The 24,652-nt window shown below is 37.4% G+C and overlaps 2 protein-coding genes across 2 annotated transcripts; both read left to right on the top strand.

Moving 5' to 3' along the window:
* Positions 1–2,369: 2,369 nt before the first annotated feature.
* On the top strand, positions 2,370–5,005 carry LOC111641585. Its single transcript, XM_023387764.1, has 2 exons — positions 2,370–2,608; positions 4,431–5,005. The coding sequence occupies exons 1-2, from the start codon at positions 2,533–2,535 to the stop codon at positions 5,003–5,005; spliced, it is 651 nt and encodes a 216-aa protein (XP_023243532.1). The 5' UTR covers positions 2,370–2,532.
* A 7,287-nt stretch (positions 5,006–12,292) lies between these two features.
* On the top strand, positions 12,293–24,190 carry LOC111641595 (protein sidekick-2-like). The gene is made up of 8 exons (XM_023387780.1): positions 12,293–12,529; positions 14,352–14,645; positions 18,301–18,424; positions 20,353–20,534; positions 20,606–20,790; positions 22,272–22,386; positions 22,466–22,663; positions 24,055–24,190. The coding sequence occupies exons 1-8, from the start codon at positions 12,454–12,456 to the stop codon at positions 24,177–24,179; spliced, it is 1,299 nt and encodes a 432-aa protein (XP_023243548.1). The 5' UTR covers positions 12,293–12,453; the 3' UTR covers positions 24,180–24,190.
* The last annotated feature ends 462 nt before the right edge of the window (positions 24,191–24,652 follow it).

Genomic DNA, 24,652 nt, shown 5'->3' with positions numbered 1-24,652 from the left:
CTTGCTTTGAAAGATTAATTGATTGATAAATAGTGACAAAATATCCTATTGGATAAAAGATCTATTACGTAATTTGTACAACTGGTTGGCATAGAAAGATGTTATAATTTCCGACACGATCCATAATTAAAGCTAATATGACTATATATACTTTTAATAGGGTCTTTTCTATAGATGATATTTTCTATAGAGATAAAGTATAAAGAAAACTATGCAAAAGACACAGTATACTGTGCTTACTGTTGGATTTATGCATAAGCTGGATAAGTCAGAGCTTAGGGGCATCATCTTAAATGGCTTAAATCTAGCCTTGACCATACTAAATTCGAAAACAATACATTTTTCCCGGAAATTCGACCGGAAGTCGTTAATATCTGTAACACGTAGCATAAAGTTAGTGGAAATCGTACATTTCGCAGACATTTTGACAGTATAAAGTTTAAAATTAACATAAACACGATTAAAAAATGAATGGATTTCCTTCTTATACTGCTAAATTTCCTATGGAATTAGTTAGCGACGTTGTATCCGAAGTTATTCAACGGTACCTTTGAATGAAAATGTCTTCCTGAACCTCAAAAATCGAGTTTTCTACCACTTTTAACTTGTCAGAAAGTTTATAAATGAATAAAGATAACAAAAATAACATTAATTACATAAAATTAATGATAGATTGTAAGTACAGTAGCGTAAAACAATTGACATAAGAGATTTTATCTCGCGCTCATCCGTCATTAAATCCACTTTTTACATTATAAATGTAATTTTTCACTATAGAAAACGCTTAACAAATTGATAAATTAGGCATTTCTCATAATAAAGACGTTATAAATAATTTTCTTATCCAAAATTGAAGTATTACTTAGTCTTATGTAAGTGAATGTAATGAGGATGCTCGTCGTTATAAGCAACAAGAACGATATTATATACTTTAATGCTTTGTAAGGCGAATAAGGAAATATATATCGAAGTATATTATTTTAAAATGTTCATTATAAAACATTTCTAATTTAAAATATAATTTTTATATATGAGAAAATATTTATATCGAAATATAATAGTTATAAAAATGTCCACCAGATAGCGAGTCGAGCGGGACAATTTTTTTTCGTATTTTATTTATTTTTTTAATGAAGAATTTTTATTTATTTTTAACATTTTAAAAGACTAAGCAATAAAATACATTTTTCAATGCCATATTTTAATGAAATAACAATTAATTTTTGAAAGCAAAAATAAATTTTTCAAAATTATAAATATTACGGTCGACAGATGGCAGAACGCTAGCGGTAAATTTTATCGATTATTTAAAAATTTTTGTTTTTATTTTAAAAATATGTTTAATTATTAATTAATATACGACTAAATAATCATAACGTCATGTTTTTATAATTTGTAAATTAGTTATAAATAGTTTTTTAAATTAATATAAATTTTTAAAAAATTAATTTTTAGTGTCGCCATCTATCGCAAACTAAAATAAATACTTCACGGAAAGTATTTTTTTAAATTTTAAACATTATTAAAAACTTAAAATTTCATTTCCTAGTGTTATTTTTATTCACTAGTGTTTGTATTACTGCCGACGGGTGAAAAAATACCTAAATATTTGTATAAATAATGAAACTTTGTGATCAAGATGGCGGCATCGCGTGTAGNAATTATTAATAAGAAAAAAAGGTATTTAATTAATAATTAAAAAAATTACTGGTGGTGCCATCTATGGGCTTGATTTTATAAAATATTTTTTGTATTTTTTAAAAAAAATTACCTAAGGTATATTAAAGTTTCTTTTATGAAGAATAAACTAGTTTAATCATTCAATTTATCTTATCTCTAACCGGAATAAATGTATAATTGTACCTATATATAAGTATATAAAAGATAATGTTATATCTATATCAGTAAATCGAAGGAAATTATGTGCTCTCATTTAAAAAATTTTTCTATGTTAATGAAATTTAATTTTTTTTTTAAATTCTACTGTATATTTTAGTAGATAAATAACATTTTTGTGATAAAAATACTTTTAAATTAAGCGCAACCATGCCGCTCGACTTTCGCGAAACGGACGTCAGAGGGAGCGTTTCGATTTAAAAAATAATAATTTTTTTTAATTAAATCTCGAAAAAAAAAATTTTTAAATTAAAAGAAATTTATCGATGGAATTTTTGCTGCGTATTAATATCCGCGCGAAATTATTTTTATTTATTTTTTTAATTTTCCGACAGCGTATCGATAAATCGATCGGGTTAGAATTGTTTATTAAGTCGAGACGATTTATTCTAGCGATGATTAAAGGTTCGGGTCGATAAAGTTCGATTTTCTACAGCCCGAGAGGCGCCACCAAGCGGAGAAACGGAGCGAGAGCGGCAGACGATCAGTTGGCTGCCAGCCGAACTGGGATGTGGATGTAGACGCGATGTTCTTGTTTTGCCGGATTTAAAAGAAAAATATTCTGTCGTTTCGAACGATACTTCGATGGAAATAAGGTAGAAAAAGATGGTTTCTTCCCCTACGGAATTCTAGATAATGATCTGGCAAAGGTTGCGACTTTGTCCAGTCATCTACTTACTAATATGGATCGCACAGGGAATACATTACAGAGGTAGGTGTCGGTAAACCTCCGAAAAAACCCCTAAAAAATATAAAAACCTCCGCCCGCCCCCTCGCGGTTTTGGTGGTAAACGTTTCGGATGCGACCGGATCCGTGATATTTCCGAATTCTTTCGGGTCCCGTCCGAATTTCCCGACGCAACGTCACGTTGGTGTGACGTTTCGGCTTTCGGAAACGTCGCGTAACCGATCTCGCTCTCCTCCCCCCTCACGTCACTATATAAACCCAGTGGCCATTTTGGCATTCCGTGCCCGCTCGGGTTTCTCTCGCGTGTAGCGACATTCTCAGCACACGACTTAATAAGGAAGTGTAATCATCCCGTTGGATAATTAGAAAATAAAGAACTGCGGAGGGGGCCATCGCATCCCACCCACCGATCCCCCACAACACAACACACACACACACACTCCCCGCTTACGTCACTGCCGATGCGCGGGGTCCCTCTCGGCTTTGTATATTTTATATGGTGTGTGTGTGTGTGTGTGTGTGCGAGCGGGGAAAAATCGATTTATCCGGCATTCTCCCGATTCTTCGGTAGCGTATGACCCAAATCTTACGCCCTCCCCCCGGAAAGTTTAGCTTTTCCTTTTCGGTTAATGACGGGGGTGACGAGTAGTGTCGGGGCTATTGTCCGACCCGGTAGTCCGACAACGAACGCCTATTAAAGGTTCGTCTCGATATGCCACTTCAGCTTAATGTCCTTCGTTTGTGTCAGATTGTGGGAGAAGATCACCCCGCTTTTCTAAAGACTTCGGAAGATCCCGCTCCAATGGGGTATTTATAAAAAAAAAAAAATAAAATAAAAGGTTATCGACTCGGCCGGGTGGATATTACTGCACCATTTTTTCACGCAACCCACACTTAACCCGTGTGTCGTTACGGAGCTGTCCCTTTCCGGATGACTGTCCTTCGATCGAAGGCCCCAAAAAGACACTAACAACATTCCGTGTTTCCCGACGTCACACGTACATACACACGCTATCGATTTTCGGCCCACGCGGGCCCGAAATATTTACCGGGGTTGGACGCTTCACCCCCCCTCCCCAGATAACATTCACACTCGGAACACAATGGAGGTAGGTAGTCCCTCCCTCCTACCATCTGTCTCTAGTCGAGATCGTGAAGCCTCCGGGCTAAGACGGCAGCTGTATCGCATGCACGATTTAGCGGAGAAGCCTATCACGATCCGTATCTTCACCTCTGACCCCCCCACTCTCTGTGTGCCGTGTTGGGAGTGGTGTTGCTCCCGTTTTTAGGTAGTCCGACGGTAATAAACCGTGTCGTGGAGAGTTCGTGACGCCAAACCTATGTTTCCTGTCGACTTTCTCCGCATAGTTTTTGTTCGGGGGGGACGTCTCTCTCTTTCTCTCTCGGTTAACCGGCTAGAAGAGAGAGAGAGAACGTCGCCGAGTTTCAGCATCGATTTTCCGTGACTCCGAGGGTTTATCCGTGCACCCGGTAACTATTACCGTGGTTAAGGCGTGGAGAATTATCGATTTCCGCCTTACGGGGGGGAGGGTGTTGTTATCTGGCGGATTTTCTAACCCCGGGGTCGTTTAACTATCGTTTTTGACCCTTCGCATTTCGTTAGTTCGAGTTTAAACGATCGAAAACGTTTCTTGGAAGTGTAGCAATTACTTAGTCATTCACATCGGTTGTCCTCGTTAAGGTCTAATTAAGACGGGGAGGAAAATTATTACGTGTATTAACGCTCTCGTCACTCGGTGGGGAGGGCGATTTTCTCTCTTAAAACTCCGTTCGAAAAACGTTCACTCATCCTCTCACACTCCCCCCCCCGTTTGCTATCCCGCAGATGATGAAGTGGATCACATATACGTTCAGGTCGGACACAACGTCACCATCCAGTGCAGGGAGGTGGTGGATGCCAAAACGGTGCATCGGATCGAATGGTGGAAGGAGGACAAGAAAATCGTGGATATTCAGGGGGAGCACAAGTCCACGTGGGAAGCCGCTTCGCACGTGTCCATACTGCCCAACACCTACACCCTATACTTTCGTCGGGTGCGAACGGAGGACAGCGGAGAATATTCGTGCGCCGTCAACGGAAAGCGACGCAAAGACGGAGTGGTCAAGCTCTTCGTCCAGGGTGAGTTTTTCTACTACTTTCTATTATCGTGCTACCTACGGCGCCGAATCCGTCCGGCGAGAGGAATTTATCGCATTTATTCGGTCGCGGATATCGATCGCTATCTCTGTTTCGCTGTCGCGGGGTCGACTATCGACCGGCCGTTCGAGTCCCGTGTTAGGTTCGATTGGCGCCTCGTCCCCACCGATTTAATTCGAAACCCGGCCGCGGTATTTGTCAACACCAATCACGTGATTAGCGCGCATTACTCGTCCAATTACCGAGCGATACTCGGCTTTTAATAATATTTAAATAAATTAATATTTAAAACATGATTGAGGAATGTTTAATGTTTTAAATTCTGTTCACAGGTGGGATTTTCAAGCGTAATTTGAAAGAAAAACAAGGTCACAGTTGAGCTTCTCCCATTGTAAGTAGCCTATCAATTAAGAATTCTTGGTGAAAGTTACTTAAAAGTAACTAATACCAAATCATTTTTTTATTGCAATAATTTAAAATATTCGTAATTAAGAGAAAATGAAAGAAAACAAATAACAAAATCACACAAAAATTACCTGAGACGACATACAATGTAAAAAACGTGACAAAATAACAATAAAGCGAGAAAGACGAGAACACTTTTCTATCACTTTAACCTGCTCATGGCGACCTACTTGGATAAATGTCTTCTTCCTTGTGATGTCAAGCCTATTGTAAACAAAATTCTTACGTGGGAGACCGTATAATGAAGCAGAATACCCTCTCTTAAAAATACTCTTATCGATCGGGGAATCATGCAATTCTCATAAATGCATACATATTTTCCTCCTCCCTATGTTACAAGGAAAATATATATATATATATATATACATACATACATACATTTAGTACTGCCAGTAATTAATTCAAGCGTGGGATTATGCACATAACCTTGGGTGTCTCCGGTTCTGTAGAGTGTGGACTGTTAGAGTGATGAGATTTCTCTACAGGTTTTAATTGTTTGACACTATTTCGTGCTTATCACGATCAAGATGAATTTACAGGAGAAATTCCACATGTTATTTGTATTCTGAATGAATCAATTTGTCACAAGTAAAGAAAGAATGATAAAAGTAGAAATAATTTCCGGTTTTTTTCTCAAATTTTTTAAAAGTAAACTACTGATTAACAGCATTGATTATTATATAAATTGGTTGAGAATTATTGAATTTATATACGAAAACAATAACCGTAAAGTATTGCAGTGCCTAGAAATAATCGTTGTCGGTAAGGAGGATGTGCTTCACACTGCTGGTTGCAACATCTGGTCACTAAGATATTTCTACTTGTAATTTCTTGACTCTTTTTTTTTCTACCTTCTTCCTTCTTCTGGCAGATAGTTCTTTGAAATAAAAAAAAAAAAAAAGAAACATCTCTTCCTCTTTATAAAATTTAAAAGAAGTAGAGACCATCCCATTAAAATCGGGACACACTTCGTCTCGTGTCTTAAGTAATGTAATGAAAAGAATGAATCGATGATAGAGAGAATTAGGACATCTACAGTTATATTTTGCACTCGAAAGTTTAACTATAACACGCTATATCTAAGGAATTTTATTTAATTTACTTAATAATTTTAATTTCTTTGTTATATTTAATGACTTCTTGAAGTAATTATCTTAATAATACACACATAATTATGTAATTTTGCTTCTTATACATGTTTAATTATTTCATATTTACAAAATGTAGAATTAAAATATACTTAAATACGTTCACGAATATATATTTTTAGAGTAAAAGTTTTAAACATTGATTAATTATTAATTATATACGAATAATTTATAGTAATATATATATATATATATATTAATAATAAATTAAATTACAGTACGTTATGTAAACTATACTCTCGGGTATAAGACATAGATCGATCCATATTCATTAATATAACGATGTTATTAAAGTCATGAGTCTGATTATGCTATTGAAATTATGGATAATTATATAGCCTACATTTAGACATATTGGATGGAAATTAAAATAACAATACCCTGTGTTTATTAAAATCATGCCATACACCTTTAAAAGAATAGTTACTTGTTCCTTGTGGGTAGCACTAGAGCTTAATGCTTCTCATGGCTAAGCACAGAAGCTTAATTTTCCTCACAGCTATGCACCACGGCTTAACTTTACTCATAACTATGCACTAGAACAGTGATTCCCAAAATCCCCTTGAGTGTAGTAGGAGACTCAAGGGGATACTGGAAGACAAGGGGATACTGGAAGACAAGGGGGACAAAAATTCATTTTGAAACAAAAAAATATATAGGCTATATATAAGAAATATATGAACTAAAAGAGGGTAGTAATAGTCCGAAGAGTTTGGGAAACACTAGAGCTTATTATGCTCCTCATAGGTATACACAGAAGTTTACTTCTCTTCATGGCTGCATACTAGAACCTAATGCTCCTCATGAGCATGTGGTGCAAGAGCTTAATGCTACTAATGGGTAAGCATAGAAGCTTAATTTTTCTCAGTGGTATGAATTAAAGCTTAATTCTACTCGTGCCCGTTTTAAAGCTTAACTGCATCAAAATATAGAGTTAATTACTTTTATATATATAGATATATTTGCGCATAGACTAGTAAACTTAATTATTTACACAATAAAGGTTAAATAAATTTTACATAATAGCATTTTAAAAATACATTTGGATGGGAAACATCATAAGAGTTAAAATTAACTGCAGTATCCTAGCTTCATACATTTATCAATACAATTTCTTATCTGCTTTTCCCTAGAGGCTAACTCTGATCGGAATATTTAAATCGTACTGTACACATAGAAAGAATGAAAGAATGTTTGACCAATCCGCAAAGTTAACAGAGAAACACAATAACAATGGCATTCTTTATCGAATTTGGGATTAAGAACCTAAAAAAGGGCTAATATATACGCGCTAATTTAAAAGGGGAAAGAGGGAACAATGTGGGAAAATATCTTGTGTATGAAACCAGCTTATAGGTACTTAGGCAATTAAAATGTAAGGGGGGTCGGGTTAGTTTACATGCCTCATTAATCGTGATTTATTATTATAACCATCAATAATAATACGTCGACTCGATAAATTATCAGAAGAGTGTCAAAACAAGCGAACCTGAGAGACTTTCTATAAAAATATAAACACACCAAATCAAAATAATAATAAAAAAATATACTTTGTTAGTTTATTTTTCAGTTATGGAGTTTGATAGTTTACATTTTAATATGTTTATCTTGGTATATTCGATAGTGAGACGTCGCTAAATTAAAAAAAAAATAAAAAATCCTGTGTTCTATAAATATATAATTGGAGACCAGGAAGTATAAAGGGGGGGGGTATTCGGGTTGCACTTAGTAAAAATGTAAAATCGATATGGCGCGTTAGAATAGCATATAAATGACTTTACTAGCCAGAAAAGGTTATGAATATAAAGTAATTTTTAACGCAACCCGGTAATCTCGTATAATGTTATCTACGAAGGACAGCCGTAATCTAGTCACATAGTGTTATTCTCTAGTCATAATTTTCATTTCGCATCCATTCCGACGTCGATAAAATTATGTTTATATAATTATCGAGTGTCTAAGTGTTGTTTTTCTTGTATATTTTCAATTCTGCATTCGATTCTTCTCTCATTTATTTATATCTTGTATGGCTCTATCAACTCTGATCATCTTCACACCTATTCTCAGCAACTCTCTCTCTCCATATATAGCCTATATACACATACACACGTATTTTTATATATATCTGTGGTATCAATCAGCCGAATAAATTCGATATTTTCCGCTCGAGTGTGCTTGAAAGGTGGCACTCTCTTTTGCATCCCGCTTATCAAACCCCGTTTTATGGCCGAAAATAGAAAAGAAAACTCACTTCTCCCCTCCTTTTTTTAGTATATTTGAAAGTTCTTTCTCCTTTTTAACAAATAGAGAAGAAATTTGACCCCTTTCTCCTCTACAAAACTCCATTTTCTACAGATTTAATTGGCAGGATTGGCACTTTAGAAGCTCATATTGAAGGGGGGGGAAGTTTTGGATATTTTACTTAAAAATACAGTAGAAAATGTATGAAAGTTGAAGTCAAAGTTATAAAATATTTATAAAAAAAGTGGACAAGTTCGAAGGGTGAAAAGTTATCCAAGCATTGCATTTTATATAAAATATACAGTATATATATAATAAGAAAAGATGAGTTTGACTGGGAGGCATCAGCTCGAATTTAACACATTTATATTCAGTTACACGTTTACATCTCGATTTTCTGGGATAAAAACTTAATTTAAAGTGGCAGCACATTCTGATCCAAGTTGGTATGTAACTTAATACACATTGGATAAGCCCTTAGAGAGGAAAGGGAGCGCAACCTTGACAAAACTATGGACTTTAAACTTTTCCTAGTAAACAACTTCCGTTCTCAATACGTAAATTACACGCGCAACCAACTCAGGACCCCAAAAGACATGGAAGTTCACCAAAAACTATGTTGATATTCCCCAAAAATGCCATCTAATGGTAACAAATTGAAGTTTTGGAATCAGTTCTCANACTTCACGGAAAGTATTTTTTTAAATTTTAAACATTATTAAAAACTTAAAATTTCATTTCCTAGTGTTATTTTTATTCACTAGTGTTTGTATTACTGCCGACGGGTGAAAAAATACCTAAATATTTGTATAAATAATGAAACTTTGTGATCAAGATGGCGGCATCGCGTGTAGTCTTTGTAGATACATTTAATAGATTTATTGCTTATGATTTCATATTAAAGGTATTGACTTTGCTAATATGAAGTGTAACATTAATCAAACACGGAGGTCCTGGATGATTCACTAAATTGATTTTGGGTTATAGCCCAAAGAAAGCACCAACGCCCATTGTAAAAAATGGCTTCCAATATTAAAAAAAATCCTCCAAAAAATACATAAAAACCCATTAACTAGATAACGGACATTATTAATTATTAAATTACATAAGTTATAACTTTAACATTATTAATATTTACAAAAAAAAAGTAGCAAACTCATTAATTTTTTATGCGCCATGGAGGCCGCCATCTTGCTCCTTTATATGTCACTCCCGGTTTTGAGATAACCGAATAATTTAAAGTGTAGATTTTAAACTGGATAAACGAATGCTTAGACACAATCTATCCTAGAAGAAAACATTACAACTCTTTAGGTAATGTTTTGCCCTCGTTGCAAGGGAAGAAATAATGACCGCCCCAAAATGGCCGAAAATTACTTTATGGCAATAGATTTAGCTACGAATTTGGCATGCATTTACCATAAATGTTTACGTGTTTGAAAGAAATCTTAAGAGAGGGCGAGCGAAAGAAAATGTTTGATGGCAGGAGATGAACTTTCGTCACGACTTCCATCTGGGAATAATTATACAAACTATTTTTCAAACTGACGTTTTCGGACATATTATATTACGTTTTAAGGCAAATTTAATTGGTGTATAGATGATATTTTTACCATTTTTAATTAATTTCGAGTAAATTTACTGAATTTTTTTTACCTTCCTTTCCTTCAATAAATCGATAAGGCACAGACAATCATGACAAATTCATAAAGGCGTTTTCCATTTTCACGAGGGAAATGGCCTGAACGTAGATATCTTTGACCTCCGCTTCTTTATTAATTCACGCTAATTATAAGGTGTAGGTGATGTTCAAAGTGATCAGACTTCATCTAACCAAGTTGTTTAATTCTTACTTTTTACATGCCTTGAGTCGTTACGTCACGAATCCATCCTTAATTCCTGAATTATTTATATAAATATTTAGAATTGGGTTAGCGTGAAGAAAAAAAAAAACGCTTGTCTTATGACACTGACAATTACTTTTGGTCATTCACACGAAACGTTTATTGATTGCTTCAACTTATGGCCTTAGAAATGGCATTAAAAAAAAAATGTCTCGACTGATCCTCGACCTTTAAATATAGGCTAATATTGTTGATATCTGCTATATTAAACTTTGACCTTCTCTTGCTAGCTTTTAAGAAGGAAACTCCTGTGTTTATCGTGGTATAAGAGACATACGAGAGACAATTAAAACGATTTTCTTCTGTGGCGTGGTTCCTGTAACCTTTATGCAAAGATCAAATAAAACAGAGCATAGGATAGGTCATGACTTCCTTTCTAAGTGATGCCAGGCGATGACTCTTTTCTAAGAATGTTGTGACGAGATATTCAGCCATAACAACAAATACACTTCCCACAATTTTAACCACCGATTCACAATTGCGATTCAACAAAAAAAACAAAAATTGCGTAAATAAAGCGAATCCACAACCGTCTTTAAAATATCGGTCACGAACCCGTCAAGCAACAAATGGACAAAGAGAAGATCAAACAACTTAAAAATGCTTTCATCTGTGACAAGGATCACGTTTTGCGTGACCGANCAACCGTCTTTAAAATATCGGTCACGAACCCGTCAAGCAACAAATGGACAAAGAGAAGATCAAACAACTTAAAAATGCTTTCATCTGTGACAAGGATCACGTTTTGCGTGACCGAGTAAATAAAAAAAAAAAAAAAAAAAAAAGGATGTCTACGTATGACCTTTCCGAATCCATCCAGTTCTTGGGTAGAAACCAAATTTTCTTCAGAAAACACAAGGTTAAAAAGGTTGTTTACAATTCGTGAATTCGAAAGTTTCATGTTGATGACAAATTAAGAAACATATCCCGAAAAGTATGTACACTAGCCATCCAAAAGGGCGTTTTGTTTGTCGATGAGGCCTTGTAAATATCTTAGCCCTACCTATTTTAGATGCCATTTTACACTTCTTTACTCTACTAACACAGAAAAATTCTTCTTAAATTTCATTTTAAAAACCCGAATTTTCGAGACTCATTCTAACAGAACCGGTAATCTGTATACACTCGTTAACCTTCCGATCCTACTTTTTGATAGATGCGTTCAGAAAGGTCGACCTTTGTCAGCTTTGTTATCACTCTTTATTACTCCAAATGCCACAAGCGGGTTATTTACTTGTTTCCGAACACAAAGAAAAAAAAATCTACGCCATCTATATTATGAAACAATTTGATAAAAATCCATTTTTAAAATTAAATTAAGTAGACCTCACACTGAGAACTTCTGCTTTTTTTCGTGGAAGAAACGTTGGCGAATGTTTCAGATAAATTACAATAGAGCTATTAAAAACAATGCGGAATTTTTTTTGTGTTCTTATTCCTGTTTTTTGTGTGTCGTCGGAGAGTCTAAGTGTAGTTAACAATTAATTAACAACGGCTAGCTCCTTTGTATGATAATCCAAACGGATNATTTTTTTTAATTAAATCTCGAAAAAAAAAATTTTTAAATTAAAAGAAATTTATCGATGGAATTTTTGCTGCGTATTAATATCCGCGCGAAATTATTTTTATTTATTTTTTTAATTTTCCGACAGCGTATCGATAAATCGATCGGGTTAGAATTGTTTATTAAGTCGAGACGATTTATTCTAGCGATGATTAAAGGTTCGGGTCGATAAAGTTCGATTTTCTACAGCCCGAGAGGCGCCACCAAGCGGAGAAACGGAGCGAGAGCGGCAGACGATCAGTTGGCTGCCAGCCGAACTGGGATGTGGATGTAGACGCGATGTTCTTGTTTTGCCGGATTTAAAAGAAAAATATTCTGTCGTTTCGAACGATACTTCGATGGAAATAAGGTAGAAAAAGATGGTTTCTTCCCCTACGGAATTCTAGATAATGATCTGGCAAAGGTTGCGACTTTGTCCAGTCATCTACTTACTAATATGGATCGCACAGGGAATACATTACAGAGGTAGGTGTCGGTAAACCTCCGAAAAAACCCCTAAAAAATATAAAAACCTCCGCCCGCCCCCTCGCGGTTTTGGTGGTAAACGTTTCGGATGCGACCGGATCCGTGATATTTCCGAATTCTTTCGGGTCCCGTCCGAATTTCCCGACGCAACGTCACGTTGGTGTGACGTTTCGGCTTTCGGAAACGTCGCGTAACCGATCTCGCTCTCCTCCCCCCTCACGTCACTATATAAACCCAGTGGCCATTTTGGCATTCCGTGCCCGCTCGGGTTTCTCTCGCGTGTAGCGACATTCTCAGCACACGACTTAATAAGGAAGTGTAATCATCCCGTTGGATAATTAGAAAATAAAGAACTGCGGAGGGGGCCATCGCATCCCACCCACCGATCCCCCACAACACAACACACACACACACACTCCCCGCTTACGTCACTGCCGATGCGCGGGGTCCCTCTCGGCTTTGTATATTTTATATGGTGTGTGTGTGTGTGTGTGTGTGCGAGCGGGGAAAAATCGATTTATCCGGCATTCTCCCGATTCTTCGGTAGCGTATGACCCAAATCTTACGCCCTCCCCCCGGAAAGTTTAGCTTTTCCTTTTCGGTTAATGACGGGGGTGACGAGTAGTGTCGGGGCTATTGTCCGACCCGGTAGTCCGACAACGAACGCCTATTAAAGGTTCGTCTCGATATGCCACTTCAGCTTAATGTCCTTCGTTTGTGTCAGATTGTGGGAGAAGATCACCCCGCTTTTCTAAAGACTTCGGAAGATCCCGCTCCAATGGGGTATTTATAAAAAAAAAAAAATAAAATAAAAGGTTATCGACTCGGCCGGGTGGATATTACTGCACCATTTTTTCACGCAACCCACACTTAACCCGTGTGTCGTTACGGAGCTGTCCCTTTCCGGATGACTGTCCTTCGATCGAAGGCCCCAAAAAGACACTAACAACATTCCGTGTTTCCCGACGTCACACGTACATACACACGCTATCGATTTTCGGCCCACGCGGGCCCGAAATATTTACCGGGGTTGGACGCTTCACCCCCCCTCCCCAGATAACATTCACACTCGGAACACAATGGAGGTAGGTAGTCCCTCCCTCCTACCATCTGTCTCTAGTCGAGATCGTGAAGCCTCCGGGCTAAGACGGCAGCTGTATCGCATGCACGATTTAGCGGAGAAGCCTATCACGATCCGTATCTTCACCTCTGACCCCCCCACTCTCTGTGTGCCGTGTTGGGAGTGGTGTTGCTCCCGTTTTTAGGTAGTCCGACGGTAATAAACCGTGTCGTGGAGAGTTCGTGACGCCAAACCTATGTTTCCTGTCGACTTTCTCCGCATAGTTTTTGTTCGGGGGGGACGTCTCTCTCTTTCTCTCTCGGTTAACCGGCTAGAAGAGAGAGAGAGAACGTCGCCGAGTTTCAGCATCGATTTTCCGTGACTCCGAGGGTTTATCCGTGCACCCGGTAACTATTACCGTGGTTAAGGCGTGGAGAATTATCGATTTCCGCCTTACGGGGGGGAGGGTGTTGTTATCTGGCGGATTTTCTAACCCCGGGGTCGTTTAACTATCGTTTTTGACCCTTCGCATTTCGTTAGTTCGAGTTTAAACGATCGAAAACGTTTCTTGGAAGTGTAGCAATTACTTAGTCATTCACATCGGTTGTCCTCGTTAAGGTCTAATTAAGACGGGGAGGAAAATTATTACGTGTATTAACGCTCTCGTCACTCGGTGGGGAGGGCGATTTTCTCTCTTAAAACTCCGTTCGAAAAACGTTCACTCATCCTCTCACACTCCCCCCCCCGTTTGCTATCCCGCAGATGATGAAGTGGATCACATATACGTTCAGGTCGGACACAACGTCACCATCCAGTGCAGGGAGGTGGTGGATGCCAAAACGGTGCATCGGATCGAATGGTGGAAGGAGGACAAGAAAATCGTGGATATTCAGGGGGAGCACAAGTCCACGTGGGAAGCCGCTTCGCACGTGTCCATACTGCCCAACACCTACACCCTATACTTTCGTCGGGTGCGAACGGAGGACAGCGGAGAATATTCGTGCGCCGTCAACGGAAAGCGACGCAAAGACGGAGTGGTCAAGCTCTTCGTCCAGGGTGAGTTTTTCTACTACTTTCTATTATCGTGTTACCTACGGCGCCGAATCCGTCCGGCGAGAGGAATTTATCGCATTTATTCGGTCGCGGATATCGATCGCTATCTCTGTTTCGCTGTCGCGGGGTCGACTATCGACCGGCCGTTCGAGTCCCGTGTTAGGTTCGATTGGCGCCTCGTCCCCACCGATTTAATTCGAAACCCGGCCGCGGTATTTGTCAACACCAATCACGTGATTAGCGCGCATTACTCGTCCAATTACCGAGCGATACTCGGCTTTTAATAGAGGGGGGCGAGTTAAAGCGAATAATAAACGATTGGGAACATTTTTTTTTTTTTTACGGCCGCACGCGCTCACCTTATAAAATTATCGCCGCCATTAAAAAATAAATGGGAGTACAGAAGGTAAATTAATAATTTCCGATGCAGTAAAAAAAAGCGCAGTAACACGACGTTCTCTTAATTAAGCATGCGGTACAAGCGGGGTGGGTTCGATAACCGATCCGACCAGCGACTTTCCCGCGCGCTGTTTACTCTCGCTTTCAACTTTCCCCTTTTTAAGCGGGGTGTTCCAGTTCTTCGTCTCCCCTCCCCCGCCGCCGGGGGGGGGAACCGGGGTCACTACCCCTTTGCTCTCGAGCTCCGGCCATGCGAAAGAATCGTCATTCGGACAATTCGGGGTTTTAAATCTAACTGATTGGTTACATAGAAGCGGAAATGACACTCTATTACTTCCTGCGTTGCGGTAATTGGAGACGGGAAGAGTCAATAAGATAATGACGTCACACGGTTATAGTAGTGTACGCGCTCGTTCGGAAAATAGAAAAAAAATAAAATAAAGTTTCGGGGGGGAGATGCTCCGGGCCGTTCGAAAATCGATTCCTCTCTCGTTACGACTTTGGAAGTTCGTTTATGGACTACAATGGGATAATAGAAATGCGGTTAATCTGTCGAAGGCGTTTATCGATCGCTGAAAAAGGCAGGGGGGAGGAAACGCATTGGGTCTGCGGTACTTCCGCTCGGTCGATCGGGTATTTTGGAACCCCGGCGAACGTCCCAAAATCCCCCTTTTGTGTAGAATTAATTTACCCATTTTCGGGGGATCTCGCCGACCGAACGGGGGTTTTATAAGGTATTACGAATGCTACGTGGGTTAATAGGGGATAAAGCATTAAAGTTTTGGGGGGGTGATCGTTAGCGGCAGGGGTTTTAATACTTAGGAAAGTGAGGCATTACGTATATTTCAGGAGTGAGGCATTACGTTAGAGGTAGGAAAAATACGGAGGAAGTTAGTATTATATAAACCAGACCGCATTGATAGGGTAAAATGCCAAAATGTTGGCAAGGTAGAACCCGCTTGGTCCTTACGACTGCCATAAAAATCCGTTTCCTACTTATCGCTAGCTTACAATTTTATTCCGCGCCTGCTACTATCTGTCTAACAATTTTATTTCCCTGCAGCTGCTGCTGCTGGTTTCACCAGAACCTTACGGGTAAATCTTAAGGATAAAATAAAATTTATCTTAAGGATAAATCTTGTTTTATTCCCGTTCCAACGGAAAGAATTTCGCATCCGAATTGTAATGAGTCCCTGTGTAATTGTATCGCCAGAATTACATTTCTAGGCGTTCGCTGCGGCGTAATAAAGAGGTAATTTTACGGGTAGAAAGATAGTTTCTAAACCCGTTAATGGGTGGCCCAAAAGTTAGTTACGCGGCTTGTAGGAAAATATGCAGCTAATACAGCGGTGAGGACAAGAGTAAAACGTCAGTTTAGCCGTTTAAAATAGGGAATTTTAAGGCCGTCAATAGGGCAAAATACACTTAAAACGCACAGTGTCAAGGCAAGAAGAAAGCCAAAGGAGTTATAAGGTTAGAATAGTTATGCCAAGAATAGCGTTGTAAGGTTAAGATTTTAGGAGGGGAGTAACGAGGAAAAAATGCTAAAGGTTAGTTTGCCAAGATGGAACGTGTAGCGGCAAGAACGAAACGTTAAAAGTAGAGCTTAGGGTCGAATAAAATTGTAGAACAGTAATTGGAAAAGACGAAATAAAATCCTTACCAATTCGGTAAGTACCAAATGGATTTTTATGGCGGCTGTAAGGACGAGTAGAGAATTACAGCGGTGTGTCACACTTAAAGAAATGGAAGGATCGCTTGCAAATTTATTAGATTTGGAAGCCGATAACACCGCTCCATCAGGCAAAAACCCTACAGATTTTCGCCAATCTTAAGTAATTCCCTAAAGCTCGGCCAATCTAAGGGATTGTTACACCCCTTTCCGCGCCATCCCGTTCGAAGGGGGGGGGGAGAAAGTTGACTTTTGCCGTCTGTGACGTCACATTCGCCTATCCTTCTTCAATTAAATATCGATTATGACAAAAGCGATAACGAGGAGCGAAGTCGGGGGATATTCGAATTAGTGTTTAGCCAGGTGCCGCGAGGGGGGAGGTTAGTTACTATAAAACTGGACGACCCTCAAGCATGACGTGTTCCCGAGTGAAAATCGGAAGAAGCGTCGCCAGCCGAGCGTGTCTTTCACATTCGACAATATCCTTAATCGTTGCGTCCCGATGGTACTGGGATCGTCACGTGACAGCGGGTTAAATAACCGGAGTAAACATTAGAGAAACACTGCCACGTCTCTCCCCTCCGAATAGAAGAAAAAAAAACTAAAAAAATAATAATAAAAATTGCTACTCTCCAGCGCGGAGAAGGATCTTCTATACAATGGATTTAAAAAAATGGCACTCCAGAAACAAGTGGAGGTGGGGTTGCAACCTTCGGGTTTTGTAGAGAAATTGCTTTTGGAAGGAACAAAAGAAGGACGTGTAGTGTGTAACTGACTTTGATGATTATTATTTTTTTTTTTTTATCCCTCCCGCTCTTCCCGAGAAAAATTAGGACCACCGAAAAAATGTTTTAGAGGTTCTCCTACTCGATCCTTGCCTAAACAAAAATATGTCTCATCTTTAACGGATTTAAAAATCCTTTAAAGATGAGAGACATTAAAGAATCTGTTTACAGTTTGCCGTTAACATAAACAGTAATCTTACACCCTACGAAATCGTGTCCGCGTTACAACGAGGTGTGTAAGAGATTTCAGAGCGCTTCCAGTTACACTCGGAAAAATAAATATGTAAAAAGTTATATCGGAATAAAGTAGAAATGACGTTTAAAGGGAATTTATTTATTTTTTCTATGTCGTCGCCTTCTATCACACGTCTCGTAGGCCCGGGAGGTGTTCTGACAGGAATACTTTAAGGATCGAGCCATATTCTTTTTTCGATTTTCCGGCGCGTCGTGGTGGAGAAAACACGAAATATCGAACGAACCGAGGTTCGTATATAGGGTTTTAGCGAATTGATTGTTGCCAACACAGGTACGAGGTCGTTAGGTTTATTATTAGATTATATTCGTTGCCATGCAAATTAACCGGAGATGGGAGTTAACGAGTCAAAAAGAGATGCCGGTAATTAGCACCATTTACAGAATACACCGTGTCGGAGCGTAAAATAGCTTTTGTAAATAAAATAACTCTACTGTAATTAATGCGAGATGCGGTAAATGCGGGTTTCGAAAGAGAGATTTCGACCCTCTCTTTGTCTTTATTTTAAAAAAATAATTTTCTGACTCTCGTCTTTTATTTTTTTGGCAGATGTACCCGACCCCCCTGGCATGCCTCTAATGATGGGATTTACTTCTCGATCGGCTAATCTCTCGTGGGCACCGAGCGGCAACAACCATTACAGCCCTATCAAGTACTACGTCATCTTCCTCAGGTACGTAGGTAAATCGTTTTGTTCTGTCGGTTCGGCCATGTTTTCTAACGATAACATCGCTGCCTTTAACTACTTTTTACCATCCTCCAACCGACTTTACCTCGTTACCAGTGGTGATGTACCCGTTGCCAAGTGACGCGATCGATACAATCGAACGTTTGCGTTTACTTGGCGCGATGTCCTCCTCCTCCTCCTCCTACCTACCTCCAATCCCGTGCACAGAAATTACAAAAGAATGGACAGAATTTATTTAATTCGTTAGCCCGCCTCTCGCGTAGACATACGTGACCCATATACCAGAATGGCTAACGTTATTAATCTTTCGGCTATCGCATCCAGATGCTGTCTTCTGACCCCCAACCACCCCCTCGTTCAGCTGGCGCAATTAAGAGTATTGTTCTGTCCTTTCTCCATTTCGCCACCGTTAACATTCTGCACACAAAATCGAGCCATCCTACGACCAATCAAACTCTTAATTCCTCCTCCATTATCATTTTTAAAACCGTCACTTCCGGTGCTAGTCGTCCCCCCTCCAAAATGAGGTTTCTATATTAAAAAGTTGAGCCATCGCTCCGGTTTTTAAAACACAATTACGCAGTTTTCAGTGTTATCAATAGAAATTTAATAAGTGATGCTTGCCTAATCCCCGCTTTAAATTCTGATTTTCGGTCTTCAAAGCTGTCACATAACGTCAATCACCCCGAACGTTCTGACCAAATTGATCGATGTATGGCCTAATTCCCGTTTCGGATAGGTACTGTACATTTAATTATACAGATGTACAGTACCTTCGAACGTAAGCTTACGTTTAGAGTCATTTTTGGAAGCGCTACACGAGGAGAAATGCGGTAAAAAATCTATATTCTGTACAGTGTTATACCCCCGTTCGAGTCAAGTTTAACGTGGACATTTTTCTAAGTTAATTTGTTTAAGGCGGGGAATTATCTTGAACCATATTTTTGCCCCTTATCTTGGTGGAGTTGGAATGTATCCTATCATTTTTATGTAAATAATGACTAATTTCGCATTCTAAATAGCGATTATAAACGTAAAACACACAGAAAATTATGTGTATAAAGTACAAAAGATTATACAGGGTGGCCTAAAACTCGGTTAACCATTATAAACACTAATTTTGCTGCCTTAATATTTTTGTATTACGCTTCTTCGGTCGGTTTGTATTCGCCAAGTATACAAGTCGACCCCCTATAACACTGTTGATTATTCCGTTTTATATGAATTCCATGTTGTACGAGTCAGATTTTACAAATACGTGTGCCGGGCTGTGAATGGCTCACGTATTTGTAAAATCTAAGTGACTCGTACAACATGGAATTCATATAAAACAGAATAATCAACAGTGTTATAGGGGGGTTATATAATCTTGGACGTATAATACAAATAGCGGTCGACTGACTTTTGGACCACACTTTGTTTAACTCAGTTTACGGTTAGGCCCGTATCAAGAACAAATGCCGAAATATTTATATAAAAAATAGAATATTCCTGACCTCTAAGCGAGAAGGGGGTTTGGAATTTGACAGTCTTTTAACACCTAACACGTTAAATTCTTTTTAAATTTAAAAATTATGTAGAATTATATTATCGAAACACAGTCTTGATTTGGGTTAGTACATTATCACCGCACTATTGTAGAATTTAGGGGGGGGAGAAGTGAGTATTATTGACTCTATTGTAGAATATCACAAACCCGTCTTAACTGCATACCGTTGATGCTAGACTCCGATTATCCAGCTGCTACGAGGGGGGTTCTAAAATTCGCGATTAACCGTAATGTGTTTTATTAGCTGGAACGTTTCCAGGTAACGCACGCGCTTTTTTCCCTCTATTCCACCCCATTCAAGGTTGGGAGCGAAGGACATTGACAGTCAGATCTAAGCACTAATGTGCGCCTTTGAACATTTCAGAGTAGGAGAAAAAGGACAGTGGGACTTGAGGAAAGGGATAAAGACCCCGAACAACCACACCAGATTCCAGGTGACGAATTTGGAACCGTTCACAGTCTACTCCTTTCGCGTGGTGGCCGTTAACGCCATAGGAGGGAGCGAACCCAGTAAGGAGTCGTATTACATGGTGACACTGCGAGAAGGTGAGTAAATAACACTACGAAATTAAAGAAAAAACGGGCTAGCACACACTTAAACTACATTCTAACCATAGTGCCGGATGGAAGGCCCACCATCGCCAGCGCTTACAACGTCAGTAGTACGTCGATTCGCCTGCAGTGGGCGCCACCGCCCGAGTCGACGATACACGGAGAGTTTTTGGGATATCGTATCACCTTTAGGCCTCGAGATAAACCGGAGGAGGAAAAAGTCATCACCATACGCGATCCCACCGTCAGAGTAAGTTTATGGACTTTGATTAAAGAATTCTCTCTTACAAACGAGCTCCCCCTCTTACCCTTTAACGAAAAGAAAAACGGACAACCCCCCCTGCCCATGCAGTATTGCGTAAAGGAAATCCCTAAACAAAGGATGCTGTTTTCAAGGTGAAGGCCCGTTCTATAAAAATCCTTGGCACCTTGCTCTTGTCTTCTCTCGTCCTCACCCTCCCCCATCTCTTGTTTATAAACGTCTCGATGAAAGCGTAACTCTTCCTATTTATTAATTGGTGCTTTTTATGAGGAGTCCAGTAACTTAAGATGCTGGTGTTAAAAACTCCTTATGGCCTTGAAGGACCTTGGAGTGTGTCAAGTTTAAGGTTCGCTAAACCGTCTACCAGTAATTTTAACCACTTCTCAAGTTTCTAGATTTATTTTTCTATTGTTATAAAGTAATCTGTATTATTACCTAACTGCACGTAGGATTTCAACACTGCTAGATTAGAAAATAAACTAGAAATTCCAAAAGGTATCCTATTATTTTGCAAGCTCCAGTACACAGAAATGTATTTATTCAGGTTTTGCATGTTGGATTTATTTCCCAACTACGCAAAAAAACTACACCGGCAAGATAAATAATGCAGCGCATTCTGTTTTGTTTAGATAACGGCTTCCCGATTATCAGTATTTTTAAAATGATATGCGGTTGTGCATATTTGTGTTGCGGATGGGTTCTGAACAACGCGCGGATGATTCGTCGCATACTTTCAACGTCGTGTAATGTCATACTTTGGAACAGAAGATGAGAAAGATGAGTTTAATTAGGAAATACTGTGTGCTCTTGCCACTCTTACGCCTATAATTTAGGCCTCATAGAGCCGAACGCAGCCGTCTCTGATAAGCTTATCGACTTTTAATGTTTATATAAAGTCTAGAAGTAGGCTAAAAGTCTTGTTAGACAAATATAAATAAATGATTTGATGTGGTAATGCCTGACAATGCATTTTAACATTTAAAACTTGAATATTTACCTTAATTTTGTGGGATTAGAAGTAAAATTTATCAAACATATCCACACAAAATTACATTTAGAAGAACTCTGATCTTCACTGCTCATTTATTATTCTTCAAATAATTATTTTATCATAAAAATGATGAAATACAGCACATATTCTACAGTAATTTCTTTTTTTTTTTTTATCATATAAAGAGCAAATAATCCAAATTCAAAAAAAAATAAAAATGACTAAATGTTGAACTTGAGCTTTAACATAGAACAAATGATACATTGAATAAACATTTATAGCTGCTCTCTATTAATATTTATATATCTGAAGTGTAATGGTTAGTATCAGTTTGATCAGTTTTAACTCTCTTTTATGTTAGTCAGCACATTAAGTGAAGGATTTATTGCTGCTAGAAAAGAAAATAAATTGATTTATATTAATATCGTGGGCTATTAATCTATTACCATTTTTTTTATGTGCATTTTTTTCTCATTAGGGATATACCATTCGCAATTTGGCAACGTTTACGCAATATATAGTATCCGTACAAGTATTTAATCCGGAAGGAGACGGTCCGCCGACCAGCGTAGCAGTTATGACGGACGAAGGAAGTAAGTTTTTGTCTCGGGATATTTAATTAACATTTTAAATAAATATCCAAACTGATTAGACTACCATTTGCGGTTTTAGTTCCGAGTGCCCCGTTAAATTTAACTGTCGTCAGAGTCACGGACAGCTCGATTCGCTTAAGATGGCACCAACCGGAAAGGCCCAACGGCGTGGTGAGAGGATACAAGGTCTACTATTTACACATGGCTCGTAATCTTACGGAAACCCGCAAGACGACCGATCTCCGTCGCGATATGGAATTCGTTCTGGCTAATTTAAGTGAGTATTTATGACAAATGTAGAAATATCAATCTTATTTAAGAAATAAAACCTTTAAATTGGCATTTTTACGTTGTTTTTAAGTAAAACTGTTGGTTTAGAGATTTATTTCTTTTCAATTATGTAATCGTTATTGTTGGGTGCTACTTCGACTCTTTGCAGTTAATCCTTTCTCATTAACATTACACAATCTCTTGAACACAATTTTAATTAACATTAAATTTGCCTTATCTTTAATGAGGCAAATTTAATGTTAATTAAAGATAATATTGTGTCCATTTAAAATATAAGTATATAATACAAAATCTCAGAAATATACTTTAGCATTGCTTTAGAGATCTTATCATTTGAATATTCAAGTATTAATAGAAAAAATTAATTTACTTCATATTTAAAATTGGAAATATCAAATACATCTGTTAATTTAATTTATTTTTTAATTAATTTAACTATTGTTAGTCAGTCGATAACTTGTTAGCAAATGTTAGTCAGTTCGTCGATAATTTAACTTGCCTTAGTCCACAATTTGCTGGTAACTCTGTCGGTAACTCTTGCTAGCCGGCGAGTAATTCGGCAGTAACTGCTAAATTTATTTGCCGGTAATTTAATATTTAATAATTTAATTGCTATCTTTTCTAGTTTATTTTTTTTATTACACGATACAAAATGTATAAAAATAAATTTTGATAATTTAACAAAATGATTTATTTTTTTATTAACGATGAATTATAGAATAGTTTATTGTTAATTTAAGCTTAAATAAATAGATTTTATTGGCAGAATTCTTTATTAAAACTTAATATTTAGTTTATTATTGATATTAACATTTAATCATCCTTCTAAATTAATTGACTTAATTTTCTTCTGTGATAGAAAGTAAAAATAAAGAATATATATATACACACATCAACCGGAATGCTTGTTTAGAATTACATTCTTGACACATATCCGAGTTCAAAAAAAGAATTTCTGTAGGATTTTTCCAGTTTTCAAAGCTCACATTGTCAGACCAAATTACTTTTAGTTCATTCTTTAAATCAATAAATATAGAAAACTTACGTCGCACTCTGTTTGCAATCGATTCGGCTCGATTCAATTCGGGACCGCTCAAATGAAATTATCTCTCTTTTTTCTGTAAATCAGTAAAAATTGAAAAGGATGTTTTCAATTCGTATCCCTTTAGTAAACTCCCAAATTTAATATAGTACGGACAGGTTTTCAATCACGTTCTATTAGCTGATGAGATTTTATGTAATCAATAATTTAAGACGTTAGTTTACTCGATAGTTGTAAGTCCCAGAGTAAAATAAAACTATAATTTTAATTATTTAAAGTTTGATTACATAGAAATAAAAAATACATATATATATATTTTTTATTTTTCTTTTCAGATCCGTACACTCAGTATAAAATTTGGATAAAAGCCTACACTTGGAAGACCGAAGGAGATTCTAGCAGAATAATAGACGTACGAACCGACGTGCAAGGTAAATTTGTAAATTATTCTTTGATTTAAAAGAATAAAACTTAATAGGAAATACATTAATTATTTATTTAATAGAAATTAAATTTTAAATATTGAAAATTATCATTTCATTATTTAGAAGTAAAAAATATTGATTAAAACACTATTTTGTAAATTAAAATTGTAAGATTTTATTTTATTTTTTCTTAAATTACAACAGTTTAGAATAACTTTGCATATATTTTAATATAAATAATGTAAAATTTTTATTAGATTTTTTAAAAATAGAAAGTAAGTTTCCTCTATATTTTTAACTTAAAGTGTAACTTGATATAACTTTAAAATATTTATGAAATTTAAAATTCAATCGAATAAATTGTACAGAGAAACTACTGGAGATTTTTAGTAGATTAATACAATTTTTATTAATATATACAAAAAATTAAAGCATAAATGAATTATTTTTATCATATTTTATGACTGATGTATGTACATATCAGATTATTGACTTGTTAGAGCTTAAA

Source organism: Centruroides sculpturatus, unplaced genomic scaffold (genome assembly GCF_000671375.1).
Source record: "Centruroides sculpturatus isolate CEXI.00-Female unplaced genomic scaffold, Cexi_2.0 scaffold1532, whole genome shotgun sequence".
Taxonomy (NCBI): domain Eukaryota; kingdom Metazoa; phylum Arthropoda; class Arachnida; order Scorpiones; family Buthidae; genus Centruroides; species Centruroides sculpturatus.
The sequence above is the reverse complement of the archived record's forward strand: the minus strand, read 5'-3'. Positions and strand labels throughout refer to the sequence as shown.

Bases quoted from the DNA above. Each gene is read 5' to 3' on its own strand.
- LOC111641585 (XM_023387764.1), top strand. From the start codon at position 2,533: ATGATCTGGCAAAGGTTGCGACTTTGTCCAGTCATCTACTTACTAATA. The intron at 2,609-4,430 runs GTAGGTGTCGGT...GCTATCCCGCAG, and splicing joins ACAGGGAATACATTACAGAG to ATGATGAAGTGGATCACATA.
- LOC111641595 (XM_023387780.1), top strand. From the start codon at position 12,454: ATGATCTGGCAAAGGTTGCGACTTTGTCCAGTCATCTACTTACTAATA. The intron at 12,530-14,351 runs GTAGGTGTCGGT...GCTATCCCGCAG, and splicing joins ACAGGGAATACATTACAGAG to ATGATGAAGTGGATCACATA. The intron at 20,535-20,605 runs GTGAGTAAATAA...TTCTAACCATAG, and splicing joins CATGGTGACACTGCGAGAAG to TGCCGGATGGAAGGCCCACC.